This window comes from Esox lucius, chromosome 23 (assembly GCF_011004845.1).
Source record: "Esox lucius isolate fEsoLuc1 chromosome 23, fEsoLuc1.pri, whole genome shotgun sequence".
Lineage (NCBI taxonomy): Eukaryota > Metazoa > Chordata > Actinopteri > Esociformes > Esocidae > Esox > Esox lucius.
In genome coordinates, this window is record NC_047591.1 from 22,559,200 (window position 1) to 22,577,114 (window position 17,915).

Sequence of the window (17,915 nt, forward strand, 5' to 3'; positions counted from 1 at the left end):
GGAAGAGAGCGGGATTGTGCCTTGTCAGTAACAGTGGAACGGCCAAGTCTCCTTTCCTCGCCAGAGAGCCGCCGTCCGAGCAGTAGACAGACACTCGGGCTAGGTGGCTCTGGGGAACGGCTGCCATGGCAACAGATTCCGGCTGGTCAGTCTAGTGTTACCATGGAGAGGGAGGAGGGGGGAGAGAAGTGTAAAGAGATGGGGGGGGAGAAGGGGGGAGAGAGGGGGAGAGGCCGTGGGCAGATAGGGAACAGCCATGAGCCTGACCTCGGCAGGGAGCAAGGTTGTGGGGGTCAGTCAATCTGATCTCTCTTTGTTTGCCAGGGCAGTACTGAGTGTGTGTGTGTTCCTTTTTATGCTACACACACACTTTCACACGCACCCGCGCGCACGCTCAAATACAGTGCCCCTCCTACTGTGTGTTAATGAGTGTTCTGGACCAGTGATCTCAGATTTCATAGCCATCTTGCTATGCCTTCCACAATTCCCCGAAGCACCATATCAACGCGCACACATCACACACACATCACACACACATCACACACACATCACACACACGCACACAAACACACTAATCAATAAGCGTCTCATCAGAACTAATCAATGTTTATTATTTGTTTATTTACACGTTGTGGTCCAGATATGAATTAAAGCCAGTGGTCTGTCCTGCTGCTGGTAGAAATCTTCTCCTAACAGTGCCCCTGTAGTATCAAGTATTTTGATTGGAGTCTCTCACAGTCTGTCATTGTATATTCATTTGTTTGTGGGTCTCTGTTGTTCACTTGCTTGTGCGTGGCGCCTGCAATGCCAGGATAGTGGGCTCCATTACCGAGACTGCAAGACTCTCTGGATGAAATTATTTGTATATAGTGTTAGTTGGCCGGTGATGACCTTCTTTAATCTAGTTGTTGATCTGCTCCAGGTTATGCAAAGAAAGAGAGTGGGATGCCCTGTTCAGAGTTCTTTAAGGTTGAAGGAACCTAAAAAACTTTGTTTTTGTATAGTAACCCCCTCGGTGGGGGTTCTCTTTGTTATTCTGCACCTCTACTAACTAGTTTTCAGGTGTGGGCCCCAGCTTATACCTTTGGCTGGAATATTTACTCAAGACTAGTTTTTCCCTTAAAAAGCTCCACTGGACATCCAGTGATTGCAGGCCCAGTGGTATACACCAGTGAAGTACAGCAAGCTGTTTCCTACCTGCTGTTAATCTTCTCCTAAACCTCCGACTTCCTCTGCACTTAGGCAGATATATTACAGTGGAAAGGTCACAGAGGCCCAGTGGTGTACACAAACCCGTGCTGAGAGAAAAGACGGCCGACAAACTAAGGCAATGAATAACTGACCTTTTACCGGGAGGAGAATTTACAAGAGCAGAAAAATGGAACCCACTTCAGTCCTCTGTGGATGTTGTTGATATGGATGGAAGCTGTAAAAACAGAATTGTTTGTTATCTCAAATGTTAACCAAAAGGTTAGTGGAGTTTTTTCTTTCAATTTTTTGATGTGGTATATTTCATAGAAGTGTAGTGTATATAAATGAAAACATTCATCTCTTTGGTTGGAGTATGGATTGGTTCTTGTTTAAAAAAAGAATTTGCCCTAGGAGTTGCACGTAATCAGACATTATTTTCTAGGGACAGGAAGGCCAGCATGGTAGATAAACCCAGTGAAAGTATTTTGCCAAACCCGACCCAGAGGTGCTACAGGCGAAACGGTGCCATTACCAACTAAAGCACACATCCTCTGACCCCTGAACTCTCTGCTCTGGTCAAGAAGCTTCTGTCTGCTGGACAGAAACCATTGTCTGTTAGTGCGACGGTCGTGTCTGACCAGTAAGTGTCTGTGCGCGCGCGTGTACGTGTTTTTTCCATGACATTTTATGAGAGCTGCCTCTGTCTCAGCTGATGAATGATTCCACATGGCCAGCCAGAGAAAGAGAGAGAGAGTGAGAGAGAGAGTGATGAACAAGAGATTGGAGAAGGAGAAGAATTGGTTGCCAGACACGCTGGCTGGCTGGATAACCTTGAAAATGCCCCACTGCACTTAACCCCCCCACACCCCAGCAATTATTGTCCTGAGTGTATATAATACTAACTAACGCTGCATGAGAAACGTTTAGAGCGAAGTGGAATCAACCACAACTGCAGTGAGAAACACCACTGCATGTTCTCAGTGTTTCTGTCCGCGACCTAATAGAAGACCAACCTAACCCAAGTGAGGTGTCAGGAACCTGGTGTTTCTCCTCTGAAGCCAGGAGTATTCACGCTCCACTTCATCAATCCCAAGTTCCCGTGAACTTAGTACAACACCACACACACACACACCACACACACACACACATACAGTTGATGGTTACACTTTGATCTTTTCTAATGGAAGACACAAACAGCCCCCCCCCCCTCCAGTCAGACAGCTGAATGTCCACACTGCTGAGACAGCGTCAGTCGACGGCTTCCTGCTCTGCATTATCAGGAAGTGGCGAAGTGGACGCTGTTCCAGGAGCGGCCCCCAATTTGCTTCCTAGTGCACTAGTCCTGTCCCATGGGCCCTGGCCCTGCTTGGCTCCTGGTCAGTTGGAGTGCACTATGCAGGGAACAGGGCGCTGTTGATACCCCAGGGGAGGACTGTTAAGTGGGGGGACGTTGGACACTAATAAAGGAAGCTGTCAATTAGAGTCTGGTGGGGGCTGGAGATGGTGCCTCTTCCTGTTACTTCGATGGAAGGGGGCAGGGGGCGGGGCGGGGGGGGTGTATTATAAAGGTAGAATGCGCAGCCCTACAGTGCTTTGAGAAAGCCTCCCCATACAAAAGAAGCACAGTCTGTCTGTAAACATCCACAGAATCATCCACTGGAATAGCCAGAGACCCTCTCCTCTTTTCTCCTCTCTTACGCTCCTCTCGTCTTCTTTCTCCTCCTCTCTCCTTATCCTCGCTTCAATCTCTTTTTTTTTTCTTTCTCCTCGTCTCCCCCCCCCCCCCCCCTCCTGTAATGTGTGCCTGTGTGTTTTTTGGTGGGTGTGAGATCCCACAGCCTGTGTGTATAATAGGGGATGTGGCCCTGGATCGATAAGCATGGTGCCTGGGAATTAATGTGAGGCCGGCAGGCTGTCTGTCATACGGAGAGGGGGAGAGGGGGAGGGAGTTAGAGAGAGGAGGAGGGGAATGGAGAGAGAGAGGGCTGGAGAAGGGAGAGAGATTGAAAGAAGGTGGGTGTGGATGGAGAAATGAAAACTGGGCCAAAGGAAAGCGAAATGATCCCTGTGATTATATTGAACTATCAACTTAATTATACCGACCTGTCCCTGTGATTATACTCAACTATCCAGGTGTTAATACTGACCTATCCATGTGATTATACTGACCTATCCATGTGATTATACTCAACTATCCATGTGATAATACTGACCTATCCATGTGATTATACTCAACTATCCATGTGATTATACTCAACTATCCATGTGATAATACTGACCTATCCATGTGATAATACTGACCTGTCCCTGTGATTATACTCAACTATCCATGTGATAATACTGACCTATCCATGTGATTATACACAACTATCCATGTGATTATACACAACTATCCATGTGATTATACTCTACTGGTCGTCTTCTGCTGTATTGGAAGTGGGTGCAGAGGCCTGTTGTCTGAGGTCTCTGTGATGGATGGTATTTTTTCTCTCCACTGTTCCTGATAAATAGTCCTCTCCCACGAGACACAGAAAAGGGCAGTCTATTGCCTTCAAGCGCACAGCACCCGAGACAAAGACCAAAGTTGGTTTGACTGAACCGCCCAGCTGTACGTTTTCTGCCCTAAATAAAACGCTGACCAGGCAATGGAGGGAGGGGGAAATCATAATGGAAAAGAAATTAAAAGATAATTGTGGTATTACTTTTGAAGAATGATCTCTCCGAAGAGGAGGGCTAATAGATCTATCTGTGCCTGTGAATGGTGATGTGTTGTCTCTGGTCTACCTCCAAGAAGACCAAGAAGAAAAGAAAAAATAACACCTGGATGCCTTATCGTCAATATATTGTTTCTTGCCACTAAAAACATCTCTGTAAAAAAAAAAACAATAACTAGTGGATACATGAACATTTTTATTTACACCCTCCAACCTTGTGTGTTAGACTCCCTGTTCTCCATTGTTAAGGGGAGCTCCTCCCTCATTCATATTGTACAGGGGGCCTTTATGGTGACTGTGGACAGGTGGTTGGTGTTCCACCTGAATACTCAGATCCTGAGGATCATCTTGGCTGGAGACTCCCCCCTCTCTCCTCCCTCTCTCCCCCTCTCTCCCCCACTCCCCTGGAGCGTGTCTTGTCTCAGGCCCCACCTGAGGTACATCTGGCCTTTTGACCTCTGCTCGAGAGCGCTGAAAGGCTTTAGGGGAATTGGACTGGTTCCCCCGCTGAATGTGGAACAAAAAGCTGCCAAGTATCAGAGGACAGAGACCTGGCTGGACAATAAGCTCTAGAGCGCTCTCTCATGCACACACACACACACACACCCCCAGCAGGCAGCTTCGGTCCATTGTGTGTAGGATTGGGTTGAACCCTGCTGCTTATTAAAATGTTAACCTGCACATCCTTGCAACCCTCTTCACCTGTCTGGACTGTCTGACTTCACTACATTTGGGACTAAAATGTCCCCAAACCGGTCAAATTGGAACAAGGTGACTATATTTCTCCTGGCCCTATTTAGATTATCTTTCTTGCGGGTTTTCTTGCTTGAGTGGTTTAGGGCTGAAGTTACAATTGGGGTTCCGTTTAGAAGGATGGTTAACCTTAGACATTGCCAATTAGGCATTAAGGGTAAGTCAAGTTTAGGCATAAATGTTAGGTTATTGCGGTTAAGTTTAGGGTGAACGTTAGACTTAGGGTACGATTTAGGGTTGCGATTAGAAGTGGGCCATTGACCTGTGTGTGTGGGTGTCTCCATTTAGATTGCTGAGCAACTTGTGTGTGTGTGTGTGTGTGTGCTTCTGTCTGTAGTAGAGTGTGTTTGTGTGAGAGAGAGAGAGAGAGAGAGAGAGAGAGAGAGAGAGAGCAAGAGCGAGGGAGATGTGGCCGTGCCAGGCAGAGGAATGGGAATGGAAGTCCAGTGTAGTTTAAAGCTGCTCTCAGAATTTCCTCCTGCTTGTCTGAGGTGAAAACTTCAGAGGCACTTCACTGGTTCAGAACACATCTACACTGACATTGGCCGGCGGCGGCGCGTGTGTAGTTGGTGTTGGACAAGGGTTGCTTTGCCTGGTCAGTTGATTCCGACAAGTTCACTTATGGTCGGCTGGGGAACGTGTTCTCCTCCAAGTGTCGGGCTGCTGGTGAGTACTTCCTGGTTGATTAAGAAGCCTGTTGAGTGGCTGTGTGAGTCAAGGCCTTAATGCAGACATGTTCCCCTTCTATTTCTCTCTCACTCCTTTTTCCTGCTCTTGTGCTCCCTCTCTTCTCTCTCACTCCTTTTTCTCTGCTCTCCCTCCCTCCATCCATCTCCCTTTCTCCTCCTTTGTTTTGTGCCATCCTTCACTTCTCCTGTTTTATCGTGCAGACAGCTCCGCCAGCCGTAATCTGGGGGTGGGGACTGGATTGGGGGGGGGCAGGGCCTAGAGAGGGGGGGCTGATGGATGGATGAATGACCAGGTGATTAAAATTCGCCGCTGACGAAGCTCCTTTAAGAATCACTGGTGCAGTAATCTGACAATCCTCAGACCTCCTCACCACCTCTTACAACTCCTCATACTTCACCCCCCCTCAGGCCTCCTCACCACCTCTTACAACTCCTCATACTTCACCCCCCCTCAGGCCTCCTCACCACCTCTTACAACTCCTCATACTTCACCCCCCCCCCCCCATACCTTCTCACCCCTTGTCAACCTCAACTCCTCACCCCTCTCAACCCTCCACCTCCTCAAACCCCTATTACACCCTCTTCTCAGAGTGGGAGGGAGGGGGGGGGGGTGGCTGGATGTGTGGGTCCTATTGCAGGGCTTTACCAGGGAGTGTGGAAGTCTTGTGTCACAGCTGACTGTTTGACCTTGGAGGAGACTTCTGTCTCCCCCCGTGTCCCCACCCCCCCACCCCCCCACCCCCCCACCCCCCCATCCCAGTGGTGCTGGTCTGACCACAGCCAGTCGGACTGGGAGGGGTGAGTTCTGGGCTTGGTGAAAAGGCCCCGGTGGACCTCGGTCGCGCGGCACATTGAACCATTTCTCTTGCGCGGTCAAACGTGGTGCTTCTCGCGTACTTCTAGCCTTTGCTGGAAAACCAGATCGGGGGGGAGAGAGGTAATATTACCATTGAACAGAGGGAGGTGCACGAACCTCTGATCAATCGCGGGCTGTGCGCGTGCGCGCGCATGTTTCTGTGTGGTGGGGGGGCGGAGGAAGTATAAATGACTCCGTGTTAGTGTGTGTGTGTGTGTGTGTGTCAGGTTGGGACGACCGCTGATTGGGACGATCTGCTCTCCAAAAACATCTCCCTGAGTGCTGCCGTTCGCTACACTAACAATGTGTGATGACCATGCCCAGTTTATCTGGGTCAGAACCAGAACCGTCTAGATCTGACCGTAGTCATTTGGCTGCGGCTGAGTCTCTGGCACTTGTTTTAACCGCTCCTATGTGACGATTCAATTAAGAATCTCATTTTCCTCCGTGTTCTTCGGCAGTGTAAAAGGACAGGCCTGGGTAGTGGCCCAGTGTTAGTGTGGCCTCGCCGTGTACCTCGCTTCTCAGTCCTCCTCTCTTCTGGACTTCGGGACAAACAGCGTTGTGTGGTTGTGGTATTTGGGGGCGGCCGGGGTCCTGTCCTCCACTTTGAGGTAATAAAATGTCTCCTTGACATAGCAGATGTCCGCGTTACCCCACCTAGATCTGGCTGCTATTGAAAAAGAACAGCCAATTTCTCTTTAAATATGTCTCTGGTCAATGGTGAGGTTAATTGAAACATAAAGGAATGTGTTCTTGGGGAGCCTGGGATCAATCAATCTGATCCCTGAACACACACACACACACACACACACACACGGTCTACTCTAACACCTTCACTTCATCAAATGTAATTGGAGGAAAGTTGTCGATATGGCAACAAAAGTGCCTTCTGGACGAGCACAAGGCACTGAGGGCTGGTGTGTGCGTGCGTGTGTGCGTGTGTGTGTGTGTGTGTGTGTGTGTGTGTGCGTGTGTGTGTGTGTGTGCGTGTGTGCGTGCGTGGGGCGGGCGCTGTGACAGACTTGGTTTCTAGCCTGACGTATCTGATGTGTGTTCATCGGAAGAAACCGTGATAAAAACGTGTGAAATGTTTCTGCAGCACAAACACTTACACAGCCCTCACTGGTTGGTCAAAATAGATTCAGACGTACTTCTCTTGTCTTGGTAGACATGCTCTCCTCTGTGGGACGAAACTGTTCATATCGACGTAGTTCCCGTTTAATCTCGACAACCGGTCATTGTTACAGTGTTGTAAGGTATGTGTTAATGTTTCATTGTTGTCATGTTAAAATGTTGTAATGTTCAGTCAATATGGATGCTGGGTTTGACTTCCCTTCATCTGGTCTGCTTGTAAGACGTGTTAAAGAGCTCAGTCTGTTCTGTGGCTCTGTGAGGCGTGACAGGAGGAGGTTGAGGAGGAAAGCGAGAGAGAGAGGAGGTGTTAGAGGAGGAGAGAGATGGGAGGAGGGGGAGGAGCGATAGAGAAGGAGAAGCTGCGTTTTGTCTCATTAATTAGCACCAGCAGAGATTAGCTTCTCTCACCTTTAAGCACCATTGATTAATTCTTCTGCCCTTAATGAAAAGCTTATTTTAATTGGCTAATTCCAGGATAAGGGCTAAATTAACCTGCTGAATAAAAATGGGTGTTATCGTGAGAGGTTAAGGGCTAATAAAGAAAGCTATGAGGATGCCTGCTTCTCCCCACTAAGCCTCTGATGAGCTACTTAACGAAGGGACTCAAAGAAACTAGGAGGAATTGGTGACATTAATTGTGGTGGTGGGAGGGGAGGACTGTGCTTAAAATGTATGGTCGTTTCTAAGTAGTGAGACCAGTATGAACATATCCTGTATTAAATGTGGAACAAGCATATATTAACAAGGCTGTTAATGTTCAATTTGAAATCCAAACTTTTGGGTTATAGAGCAAAGGAGCGCTGAATGCTTCACCGTCCCATTACTGATGGAGGACATGGTTTGACACCCGGTATCCAAATGTCTTTTAAAAGTACACTATTTCTTTGTGTTTTTGATTTGTAGGTGGAATTCCAACCGGCTGTAGTACCACCACAGACCTCCACAGTGTATTCCGTTTCCTTACCTGTGTGTGTGGGTGTGGCTTTAGAGGGAATATCTACTTATTCTTCCTGTTGGTCATTTCTCAGAATCTTTAAGTGTCCTTATTAAGGGGTGCAGAAGAAACGTTCATGTCAGTCGTTTTGACGCAGTGTCTGGTACTACTGGAGCCACAAGCAAAAGCCATCCATGTCATTTTAAGAGCGCTTGTGTTCTCAGTTTAGAACTAATTGGACCTGTTATTTTGGGCTGTCTAATGGACGTTGTGTGTTTGTGTGTTTGTACAGCGGGAAACTCCGCTGACCCAGCTGTGGCACCGGCACCGCCTCCAGAACCCGTTCCCGTGGAAACCCAGGCCCCCACTACCGAAGAGATAGAGGTCACTGACGATGACATCATAGCAGGTAGAATAATTTACACTACCTCCACCCCCCTGCTACACACACACACACACACACACACACACACACACACACACATACACGCCTACTATAGTATTTTCCTGTGGGTACTGTTTACACAGTTGCCTCTGGATTTTCTGTGAGCAAATTTATTTCCACTCATTGTCTATGTGGTGTCTAGTCTTTTATTCCACATTTCAGGGAAATTCCACTTAGAATAATTTGGGGAATTACTCAGAAGTAAGTTACATCATTTTGCTTACGGTGCGATCATGAACACAGGAGTTCTTGGTTTTGAGCGACTGAATTTTTGTCTGCAATTCCTGTTCAGTGATGGGGAAATCTAGTCAGTTCAATCAGACGTCAGTCAGTCAGTCAGTCAGTCAGTCAGTCAGTGATGTGTCAGTATGGTCCTCTGAGGTAACTTTGCCTTAGTGTCAGGAGATGTCATTAGACTGCGCTGTCCCACAGCCCTGTGGAGTATCTACCTATGCACATTACAGATGTGTGTGTGTGTGTGTGTGTTCCCTGAGTGATAAACCCTGCATGGTTAAGCAGTAACACAGAGAGAAACATGAGGGAGGTGACAGTGAAGGAGGCAGGGATACCTTTCTGTCGGCCGGCCTGCCTCTCGTAATCTTTTCTGTTGGCGAAGTAAACGTTACACAAATGCTGCACCTTTCTAATGGGTTAGACATTCTGCTGCTCTGGTGGAACAAGATCACACAGGCAACGACCACACACACGCGCACGTTCATGGTTGGAGATGCAGAAACACCAGCCCTTTGTGGTTGTAGATGCAGAAACACCAGCCCTTTGTGGTTGTAGATGCAGAAACACCAGCCCTTTGTGGTTGTAGATGCAGAAACACCAGCCCTTTGTGGTTGTAGATGCAGAAACACCAGCCCTTTGTGGTTGTAGATGCAGAAACACCAGCCCTTTGTGGTGGTAGATGCAGAAACACCAGCCCCTCATGGTTGTAGATGCAGAAACACCAGCCCCTCGTGGTTGTAGATGCAGATTTGGGAGATTAAGAGACACTTACAAATTGCTGGGAATTTACCTTCGAGATTGTGGGCCAAGTAAATAGAAAGGTGCTGCTCCAGGTCAGAGGTCAAGGGCAGCTTGGTGGAATAGAGGATGAGGTACTTTCTTCAACCACGTGGTGTGTGTGTATATGTGTGTGTGTTTGTTGTTATGACACTGCCAATCCCAGTAAGTAGGTAGAATGTCAGTTACTGCCCCCCCCCCCCCCCCCCCCCCCCCCCCACACACACACACACACACACCTATCAGCGATTCAGCAGAAAATGTCCATTTGGGCTCTGATCCTATTAAAGCACAGCAATAACAATAAAGTCGTTGCAATTGGCTGGCGGCCGCTCACTTCAGCCTGATGGGGAGTTGCTGCTCTTGCTCTTTCCTCTGTCTCACCAACCCAGCAGTCTTTCCCGCTAATCACTGTATAAGGAGGTTATGTGAACACATTCAGTCCAGACTTTAATGAACAGCCACACTGGGAAAGATCAGATTTTTACCCCGAGTGGGCGGCATCTTGTAACATCTCAATAGATTCTCCCGGCATTTAGAGAAGACAACGCCCAGGTTTTTCCGTGAGTCGGTGGGCGGGAGCAGGTATCGGCTTATTTAAAGTTGGTCTTCGCTGCTGATTTAGCCCCGCCTCCCGCGTTCCCTGTTTAATCTACCGTAGAGCGAGGTCGCGTCCACGCGGACAGAACGACGGCTTACAGACACCCATCACATTCCCCTGTCCGCCATGTTGTCCTGGTGTGTTCACGCGTTTCCTGTCTGTTACTGGGGAATCATGCTGCTTGTGCTTAGAGATGCACGAGATTGAACGGGGTGTCGTTGCTGTGGTGACACTCTGACGAAGGGTTTCTTTAGCTGTCTGAGAGGGGGACTGAGGAAGAGGAGTGTAGGGAGACCGTGCCAGGGTTTCAACCGGGGCACGCTCCCTTGTCTTGCTTTTCGTTATCCCGGCTAACAGATTTAATACCGCCAAAAGAAATGGAAAAACACATTGTCAATACATGAAAAATGAGCGCTGAAAAATGATAAATTGTCAAGCATGTCTGGGCTATTGACTGGTGTGTGCCGAGCCAGCCAGCTGCCCGCCCGGCCGGAGAGCATATTTGGGTTTTCAATAACGCAGAGGCAGTCAGTGATTGCTTACGATGCCACGTTCTCTCCCCTGCTCGCTCCTTTTGTGCAGCGTTAACACTCGCTCTGTATGTGTGTTTGTGCGAGAACACCAGCAGGACCGGAGTTGCGGGAGTTCCATTAAAATGTTTTATTGTTGTGTGGCGATGCAGTGACCTCTGTGACCTGACGCTACAGGAAGTTGACTGCAGCCGTGGAGTCAGACAGGGAATCCTGTCCTCTGGGGATGAAGGAACAGTCAACACCTCGGTTTAGGGTGGTGTGTGTGTGTGTGTAGGTGTGTGTGTGTGTGTGTGTAGGTGTGTAGGTGTGTGTGTGTGCGTGTGGAGGTGTTCTCTTTCCCTGATCAGTGTGTCCTGTCAGCAGCCTGTCTATAGAAGTACTAGATAAGAGCCTTTCTTAATGGAAGTGGTGAGATAAAAAAAAAAGGCTGTAAATATTGTTTTTGGTGCTTACCATATGCTGAGCGCTGGTGTGCTGTTATTGTCCTGCTGCCTCGGGTCTGAGTAGATAGTAGTTGCAATTGAATTGAGAGATGAGACAGAATGAGGTGGTGGATAGGATGGTAGGTTAACTTACTACATAGAGTGAGTGAGGTGGAGATTGAGGAAGCTGGGGAGGGAATTAAGGAGGTAGAGATGGGGGAGGTTGTGAGGGAGGTCGAGATGGGGGAGGTTGTGAGGGAGGTCGAGATGGGGGAGGTTGTGAGGGCGGTAGAGATGAGGGAGGTTGTGAGGGCGGTAGAGATGGGGGAGGTTGTGAAGGAGGTAGAGATGGGGGAGGTTGTGAAGGAGGTAGAGATGGGGGAGGTTATGAGGGAGGTAGAGATGGGGGAGGTTGTGAAGGAGGTAGAGATAGGGGAGGTTGTGAGGGCGGTCGAGATGGGGGAGGTTGTGAAGGAGGTAGAGATGGGGGAGGTTGTGAGGGAGGTAGAGATGGGGGAGGTTGTGAAGGAGGTAGAGATGGGGGAGGTTATGAGGGAGGTAGAGATGGGGGAGGTTGTGAAGGAGGTAGAGATGGGGGAGGTTGTGAGGGCGGTCGAGATGGGGGAGGTTGTGAAGGAGGTAGAGATGGGGGAGGTTGTGAGGGAGGTAGAGATGGGGGAGGTTGTGAGGGAGGTAGAGAGATGGAGTGAGTGCAGCTCAGTAGATGAAGTGAATGGGATTTGACAGTATTAAGTACGTAGTATTGTCCTTTATGACAGCTTTCCAATGCTTGCTGCTAGGTGGTGAGCTCCGGTTGCCATGCATTTCCCAATAAATGTCTCTACTGTGTTTTCACCACAGTTACTGGATGCATACACATAGACACAAACACACACATACACACAAACACACACATACACACAAATACACACAAACACACACGTGTACACACACACATACCCATTTACACAAACACACACACACACCTCTGGTTTCATCACTGTCACCTGATACCTTCTCTCTTTATTTTGTCTTTCTATTCATCTCTCTTGTCTTCGACAAGGTCTTCATTTTTCAGTGTGTGGAGAAATCTGCATGTAGGCTTCTCATCGAAAACTGTACCGAATTTCTATAGTGTATATAGTTATAACAACATCTTTCTTTCTGTAGAGTAGCGCTTTGAAATGTTTGTATTTTACTCATTTGGACGGTTTCAGTCATCACTACTGTGTCTTAAAGCAGGTGTCTTATTCATCTGAATGACATGTGGTCTCTTCATAGGATGACAGTAGTGATCAAGAATATTAGACTATTAGCTTGAAGCCGTCATCACGTTCTAATGAACAGAGGAGGTCTATGCCATTCATATGTCCTAGGTCCCTATGATCTACCACTGCAGGTCATTGGCCAGGCACTGCATATCACTGGTCGGGCACTTCAGATGTTTGGCCAGGCACTGCATATCACTGGTCGGGCACTTCAGATGTTTGGCCAGGCACTGCATATCACTGGCCGAGCTCTGCAGATCTTGGGCCGGGCACTGCATATCACTGGCCGAGCTCTGCAGATCTTGGGCCGGGCACTGCATATCACTGGCCGAGCTCTGCAGATCTTGGGCCGGGCACTGCATATCACTGGCCGAGCTCTGCAGATGTTTGCCTGGGCACTGCAGATTTTGGCCGAGCTCTGCAGATCTTGAGCCGGGCACTGCAGATCGTTGGTCGAGCTCTGCAGATCTTGGGCCGGGCACTGCAGATCGTTGGTCGAGCTCTGCAGATCTTGGGCCGGGCACGGCAGATTGTTGTTCGAGCTCTGCAGATCATTAGCCGGGCACGGCAGGTCTGGTGTGCAGGAGGTCTGGTGTGCAGGAGGTCTGGTGTGCAGGAGGTCTGGTGTGCAGGAGGTCTGGTGTGCAGGAGGTCTGGTGTGCAGGAGGTCTGGTGTGCAGGAGGTCTGGTGTGCAGGAGGTCAGGTGTGCAGGAGGTCAGGTGTGCAGGAGGTCAGGTGTGCAGGAGGTCTACCTGTTTGTCTGTCCAAAGGGACTTGAAGTCTCTTCTCCTTTCTCATCCCTCTCTCACAGGTATGGCACTGGTTAGCAGGTGTGTGTGTGTGTAATGTGTGTGTAATGTGTGTGTAATGTGTGTGTAATGTGTGTGTAATGTGTGTGTAATGTGTGTGTAATGTGTGTGTAATGTGTGTGTGTGTGCGCTTTTGATTGCACGCTCACTGTGTGTGTGTGTGTGTGTATTTTGTGTGTTTGTGTGGTTTTGTTTGCACGCTGACTGTGTGTGTTGTGTGTTTATTGTGTGTGTCTGTATTGTGTGTGTATGTGTGTGTGTGTGTGTGCGCGTGTTTTGTCTGTGTGTGTGTGTGTGTGTGTTTATTATGAGCCCTGTTCAGTGATTGAAGGCAGTCTGCTCCGGGCCTGCAAAGCCTCCCTGCGCCTCCTCTGCTCCTCCCCTGCGCCTCTCCACATCTCCTCCTCTTTCAACTCTAATCCATAAAGCCCCACACGTTTATTCCTCCTCTCATTCCCACACTCCTCTGCCCGTCCCTCCAGACCGTTCCCTCTCCCACTTGCTGTCCTCCTCAGAGGAGCCACAGAGGCCTGTCGTCTACCTCATCGCATCCCTGTACCGAGCTCTTCATTAGCTGAACACCAGTGTTGAGAAGCTTTGCGTGCGCCTCACTCTGACTGGGGTCTCTCTTTCTCTTGGGAGGTTTGCGACCTGACTGGTTTAATACCCAAGTGACTTTAGTCATTTAATTGTATTAGGCACTATCACAGCGTTGTTCATGGCAATGATGTAGAGACATTAAGAGGTGTTTGATCAGACACCTGCCCCAATGGCGGGGGGGGGGGGGGGGGGGGGGGGGGGGTGATCTGTCCTAACGGGGGGGGGGGGGTTCTGCCCAAACGGGAGTGTGATATGCCTGTATGTTCTGTCTTAATATACTTGCACACCCTAATATTGTCTCTGTACATTGACTGAACTCACCCAAACTATTTGATAGCGTACTAGTAGACAAAGGAAAAGGAAAAATTAGCAAATTATTAGATTCTTTAGAAATATTTGCTGTTATGGTCATTCACAATCATTTGATTTATTCATTATGTCAACACTGCCACAATGTCATAAATACTGTATGTCCTGTTTTTGACGTGGCTTGGGAATCTAGTAGAAACCCCAACTGTCACACAGCCCAGTGGCTTCTGGGAAATCCCTCGAGTCAGTCTGATGTCCACCCTGACCCAACACCCACCCACCCCACCCTCCTCTCCTCTGTTTGCCCATCCATCTGTCATTTGGTTGGAACATTTAGACCAGACTCCAGGGAAAACCACCATCACCCCTCATCTCCTCCCCTTCACATCTCCACTCCTCTATATTTAAATATGTCGTATCAGTGGAGCCCAGCCAGGTAAAATATACTTTCACCAGCTACGTCCCATGTTTGTTGGTTCCAGTACATCTGTCCTTTTTTCAGTATGGTAAAAGTCTGAGCAGGGTGGCTGAGGAACAATAACCTCAGTTCCAGAGGCAGGAGAAGAAAGGCTGTCCAGCCAATCACTGCCTGTCCAGAGATTGGATGACACCGGGGGGGGGGGGGTTCAAATGTCAGGTCACAGCAGAGTTTCTTCAGAGCTCTTATGAGCACTGGTCCAATCTAGGGGAGGTTGTGTAGCGTGGCTTGGTAGTTGTGTAAGTGAAGAGGTCGATGTCTGCGTGGAATACCGTGTGCAGGCTGTTCAGAGGATGCCAACATTCTGACAGGGCGGTTTAGGGTCAGGGACTCGGGGGATTGAGGTAGGAGATGAGATCCAGCAGGCATCTGAACAGTCACCCTGGGGTCCTCCTACGCTCCTCTCATCCTGTGGATGAATGTGAGGGGTTCTTTTTGATAGAGGGGTCTGTGGATGAATGTGGAAGTGGCTATTAGAGAGATGGGTCTGTGGATGAATGTGGAAGGGGCTATTAGATAGAGGGGTCTGTGGATGAATGTGGAAGTGGCTATTAGATAGAGGGGTCTGTGGATGAATGTGGAAGGGGCTATTAGATAGAGGGGTCTGTGGATGAATGTGGAAGGGGCTGTTAGATAGAGGGGTCTGTGGATGAATGTGGAAGGGGCTATTAGATAGAGGGGTCTGTGGATGAATGTGGAAGGGGCTGTTAGATAGAGGGGTCTGTGGATGAATGTGGAAGGGGCTTTTAGATAGAGGGGTCTGTGGATGAATGTGGAAGGGGCTATTAGATAGAGGGCTCTGGAAGGATGGATGGAGAAGATGGGATCCAGCAGGCATCTGAGGAGCTGCATCTTGGGGTCAGAGGTTGGAGGTCAATTTGCCATCACCTCTGATGTCATTAAGAATGTGTGATTGGTTTAGCTGAAATGCTACCCCCCGTCTCTAACCCAGTAGAAGCACCTGATAGGAGGAGCCCAGAGAGGGCATTTTGTGCCATTACGAGTGAGTGGTTGAACATGCTACAGGAGACGACAGACCAGCAAGTAGAAACACAATAATTACATAGAAACTGGTTGTATCTCTGGGTAGGTCAGTTCTGTCTGTCTATCTGGGTTGGTCTGAACTGTCTGTATCTCTGGGTTGGTCTGTACAGTCTGTCTGTATGTTTTGGTTGGTTTGTACTGTCTGCCTGTAATCTCTGGGTTGGTCCGTGCTATCTGTCTGTTTTCATCGCCATTTCTGTGACTGGAAGGACGGGTTCGTCTCTAATGTGTATTTGGCGCATGGCGTTGAAGATGAAGAGACAGATGACAAGGGGAGGATGGATAGAATAAGGTTCCCCAGCCTCCGATGTTCTTTGTCTCAGAGGGCTGTGACATCACTGGTCAGAGGTCATCACCCCTGTCTTGGCTTGTCCACTGTGCCCCTCCCCCTTTAGCATTCTACACCCCTCCATTCACCCCCCCCCATGTCCTCACATCCATCCCAAACCTCTCTCTCTCTCTCTCTCTCTCTCTCTCTCTCTCTCTGTCTTACATCCTACATCCTTTTCCATCCCTCTCTATACAGCCTCCATTTATTTCCCCCCATTCTTTTCCCTCTGTTGTCTGTCTCTGATTACAACCCAACTGGGGTGTCATCCTATTGGACATACCAGCCTCTGTTTGTTTACGCAATATTGTGTTTTCTCCATTGATTGAGAGATAAACTAGCTGGCTCAGAATATCGTTTGTCAGGGATCTTGATGCTTGAGAAGGTTTCTGTTGTCGATAAATCTATGCAACGGAAGAGAAAACCTCCCCAACAAGAGTTTGTCAGCTAGGGAGAGGAGGGAAGTGGAGACGAGGAGTAAAGGAGACGTAGAGTAAAGGAGACGAGGAGTAGAGTAGATGAGGAGAGGTGCAGTACAGTAGAGGAAAAGAGTAGGGGAGGTGAGAAGGAGGACAATAGTCAAAGAAAGGATGCCAGCGGAGGAGAGGAAAAGGACAGAGGAGGAGGAGGAAAGAGGAGGAGGAGGAGGAGGAGGAGGAAAGAGGAAGAGAGGATGATGTGGGAAACTATGACTTTTTGTCTATATTGATGCTGTGTCCTCCGCTAAGATTAAGACATGAATCTGGGTTCTGTTGACTGTGTTGTTTAAGCTCCACTGGTCCTTTTCTGGTTCCAACGGGTCAGATGTCCTGCTGCTTTGGTGGAACATGGTGGCATTTCACCCGACCCAGACAGGAGTTCACCAATGTTGGATCTGATTCCAATGTTTGATCATATCTCCGTGGAATAAGGCTTTGTGTGTTTGAGAATCCCTTTCCTATAGGCTGATGTGAAATTTAACAGGCGGTTTCTGGTCTTTGAGGATTACTGGGTAATTCAGATATGTTATTGGGGTTGTGTCATCTGAGGATACTTCAGCTTTAAACCCTCCCACCGCCGTCTGATGATCTGGCCCCACCCACCGTCCGTGGAACCCGTCGGACACTCCCCTAATGCCGCGCCCGGGATGCCGTTGATTCCTGAAGGGGGTGTGTTGTTTCATGACCAGTGTGTGGTCCCAGATGTTTCGGGAGGCTCATGGCCAGTCATTAAAAGATGGTTTGAATCCCCGGGTGGGCTGGGCGGTTGGTTTTAATCTGTTGTTGAAACCTTGAGCCAGGCAATTCACCCTAATTTCTCTTGTAAGTGGCTCAGCAGGATCATCGCCTCAGCTGAGTGACCAGAATGTTCAAGTCTTTGATTCTGTGCGCTTTGGGATGTCTGTGGTTGTCTGTGGTTCGGGGCAACAGTGATGTCATGATGACTCAGCCAATAGCAGACATGGTGGACGGAGTGGGAGTCGCTTGACGGGATGAGAGCGGGTGTTTTCCTCTGGTTACCCTCCAGGGAGCCTCCTCTGGAATACCTCTCGCTTGACCCCCCCCTTCCCATCCCCCCCGGTCCCGCGGCTGAGTGGGCTAGCCAGTGACACCTGCAGGTGGGATGAGGAGACAGGTTGATGGGTGAGGTCATGGTGAGGGTTCTGTGTTTCGGGAAGATGGAGTGTTTTTGCTGTTGTGTGTGTGTGTGTGTGTGTCATGGTTTGTGTCTTCCAGACGCTGGGCTTTATAGGAGTGTCACTAAGACACCATTGCCCTTGGAGACCTGGTTGCCTCCCTTAAATCCTTAAATG

At 49.0% G+C, this 17,915-nt stretch overlaps 1 protein-coding gene across 4 annotated transcripts in view; it reads left to right on the forward strand.

Annotated features, from left to right (window-relative positions):
- The window catches only part of LOC105023997 (WD repeat-containing protein 7), a 149,809-nt gene that overhangs the window by 52,149 nt on the left and 79,745 nt on the right, over window positions 1-17,915 (forward strand). For all 4 annotated transcript variants that reach the window (XM_013140291.3, XM_020042862.3, XM_034290238.1 and 1 more), the window contains one exon: window positions 8,567-8,683. In XM_013140291.3, coding sequence (XP_012995745.1) covers window positions 8,567-8,683 — 117 coding nt within the window. The remainder of the gene's footprint in view (window positions 1-8,566; window positions 8,684-17,915) is intronic.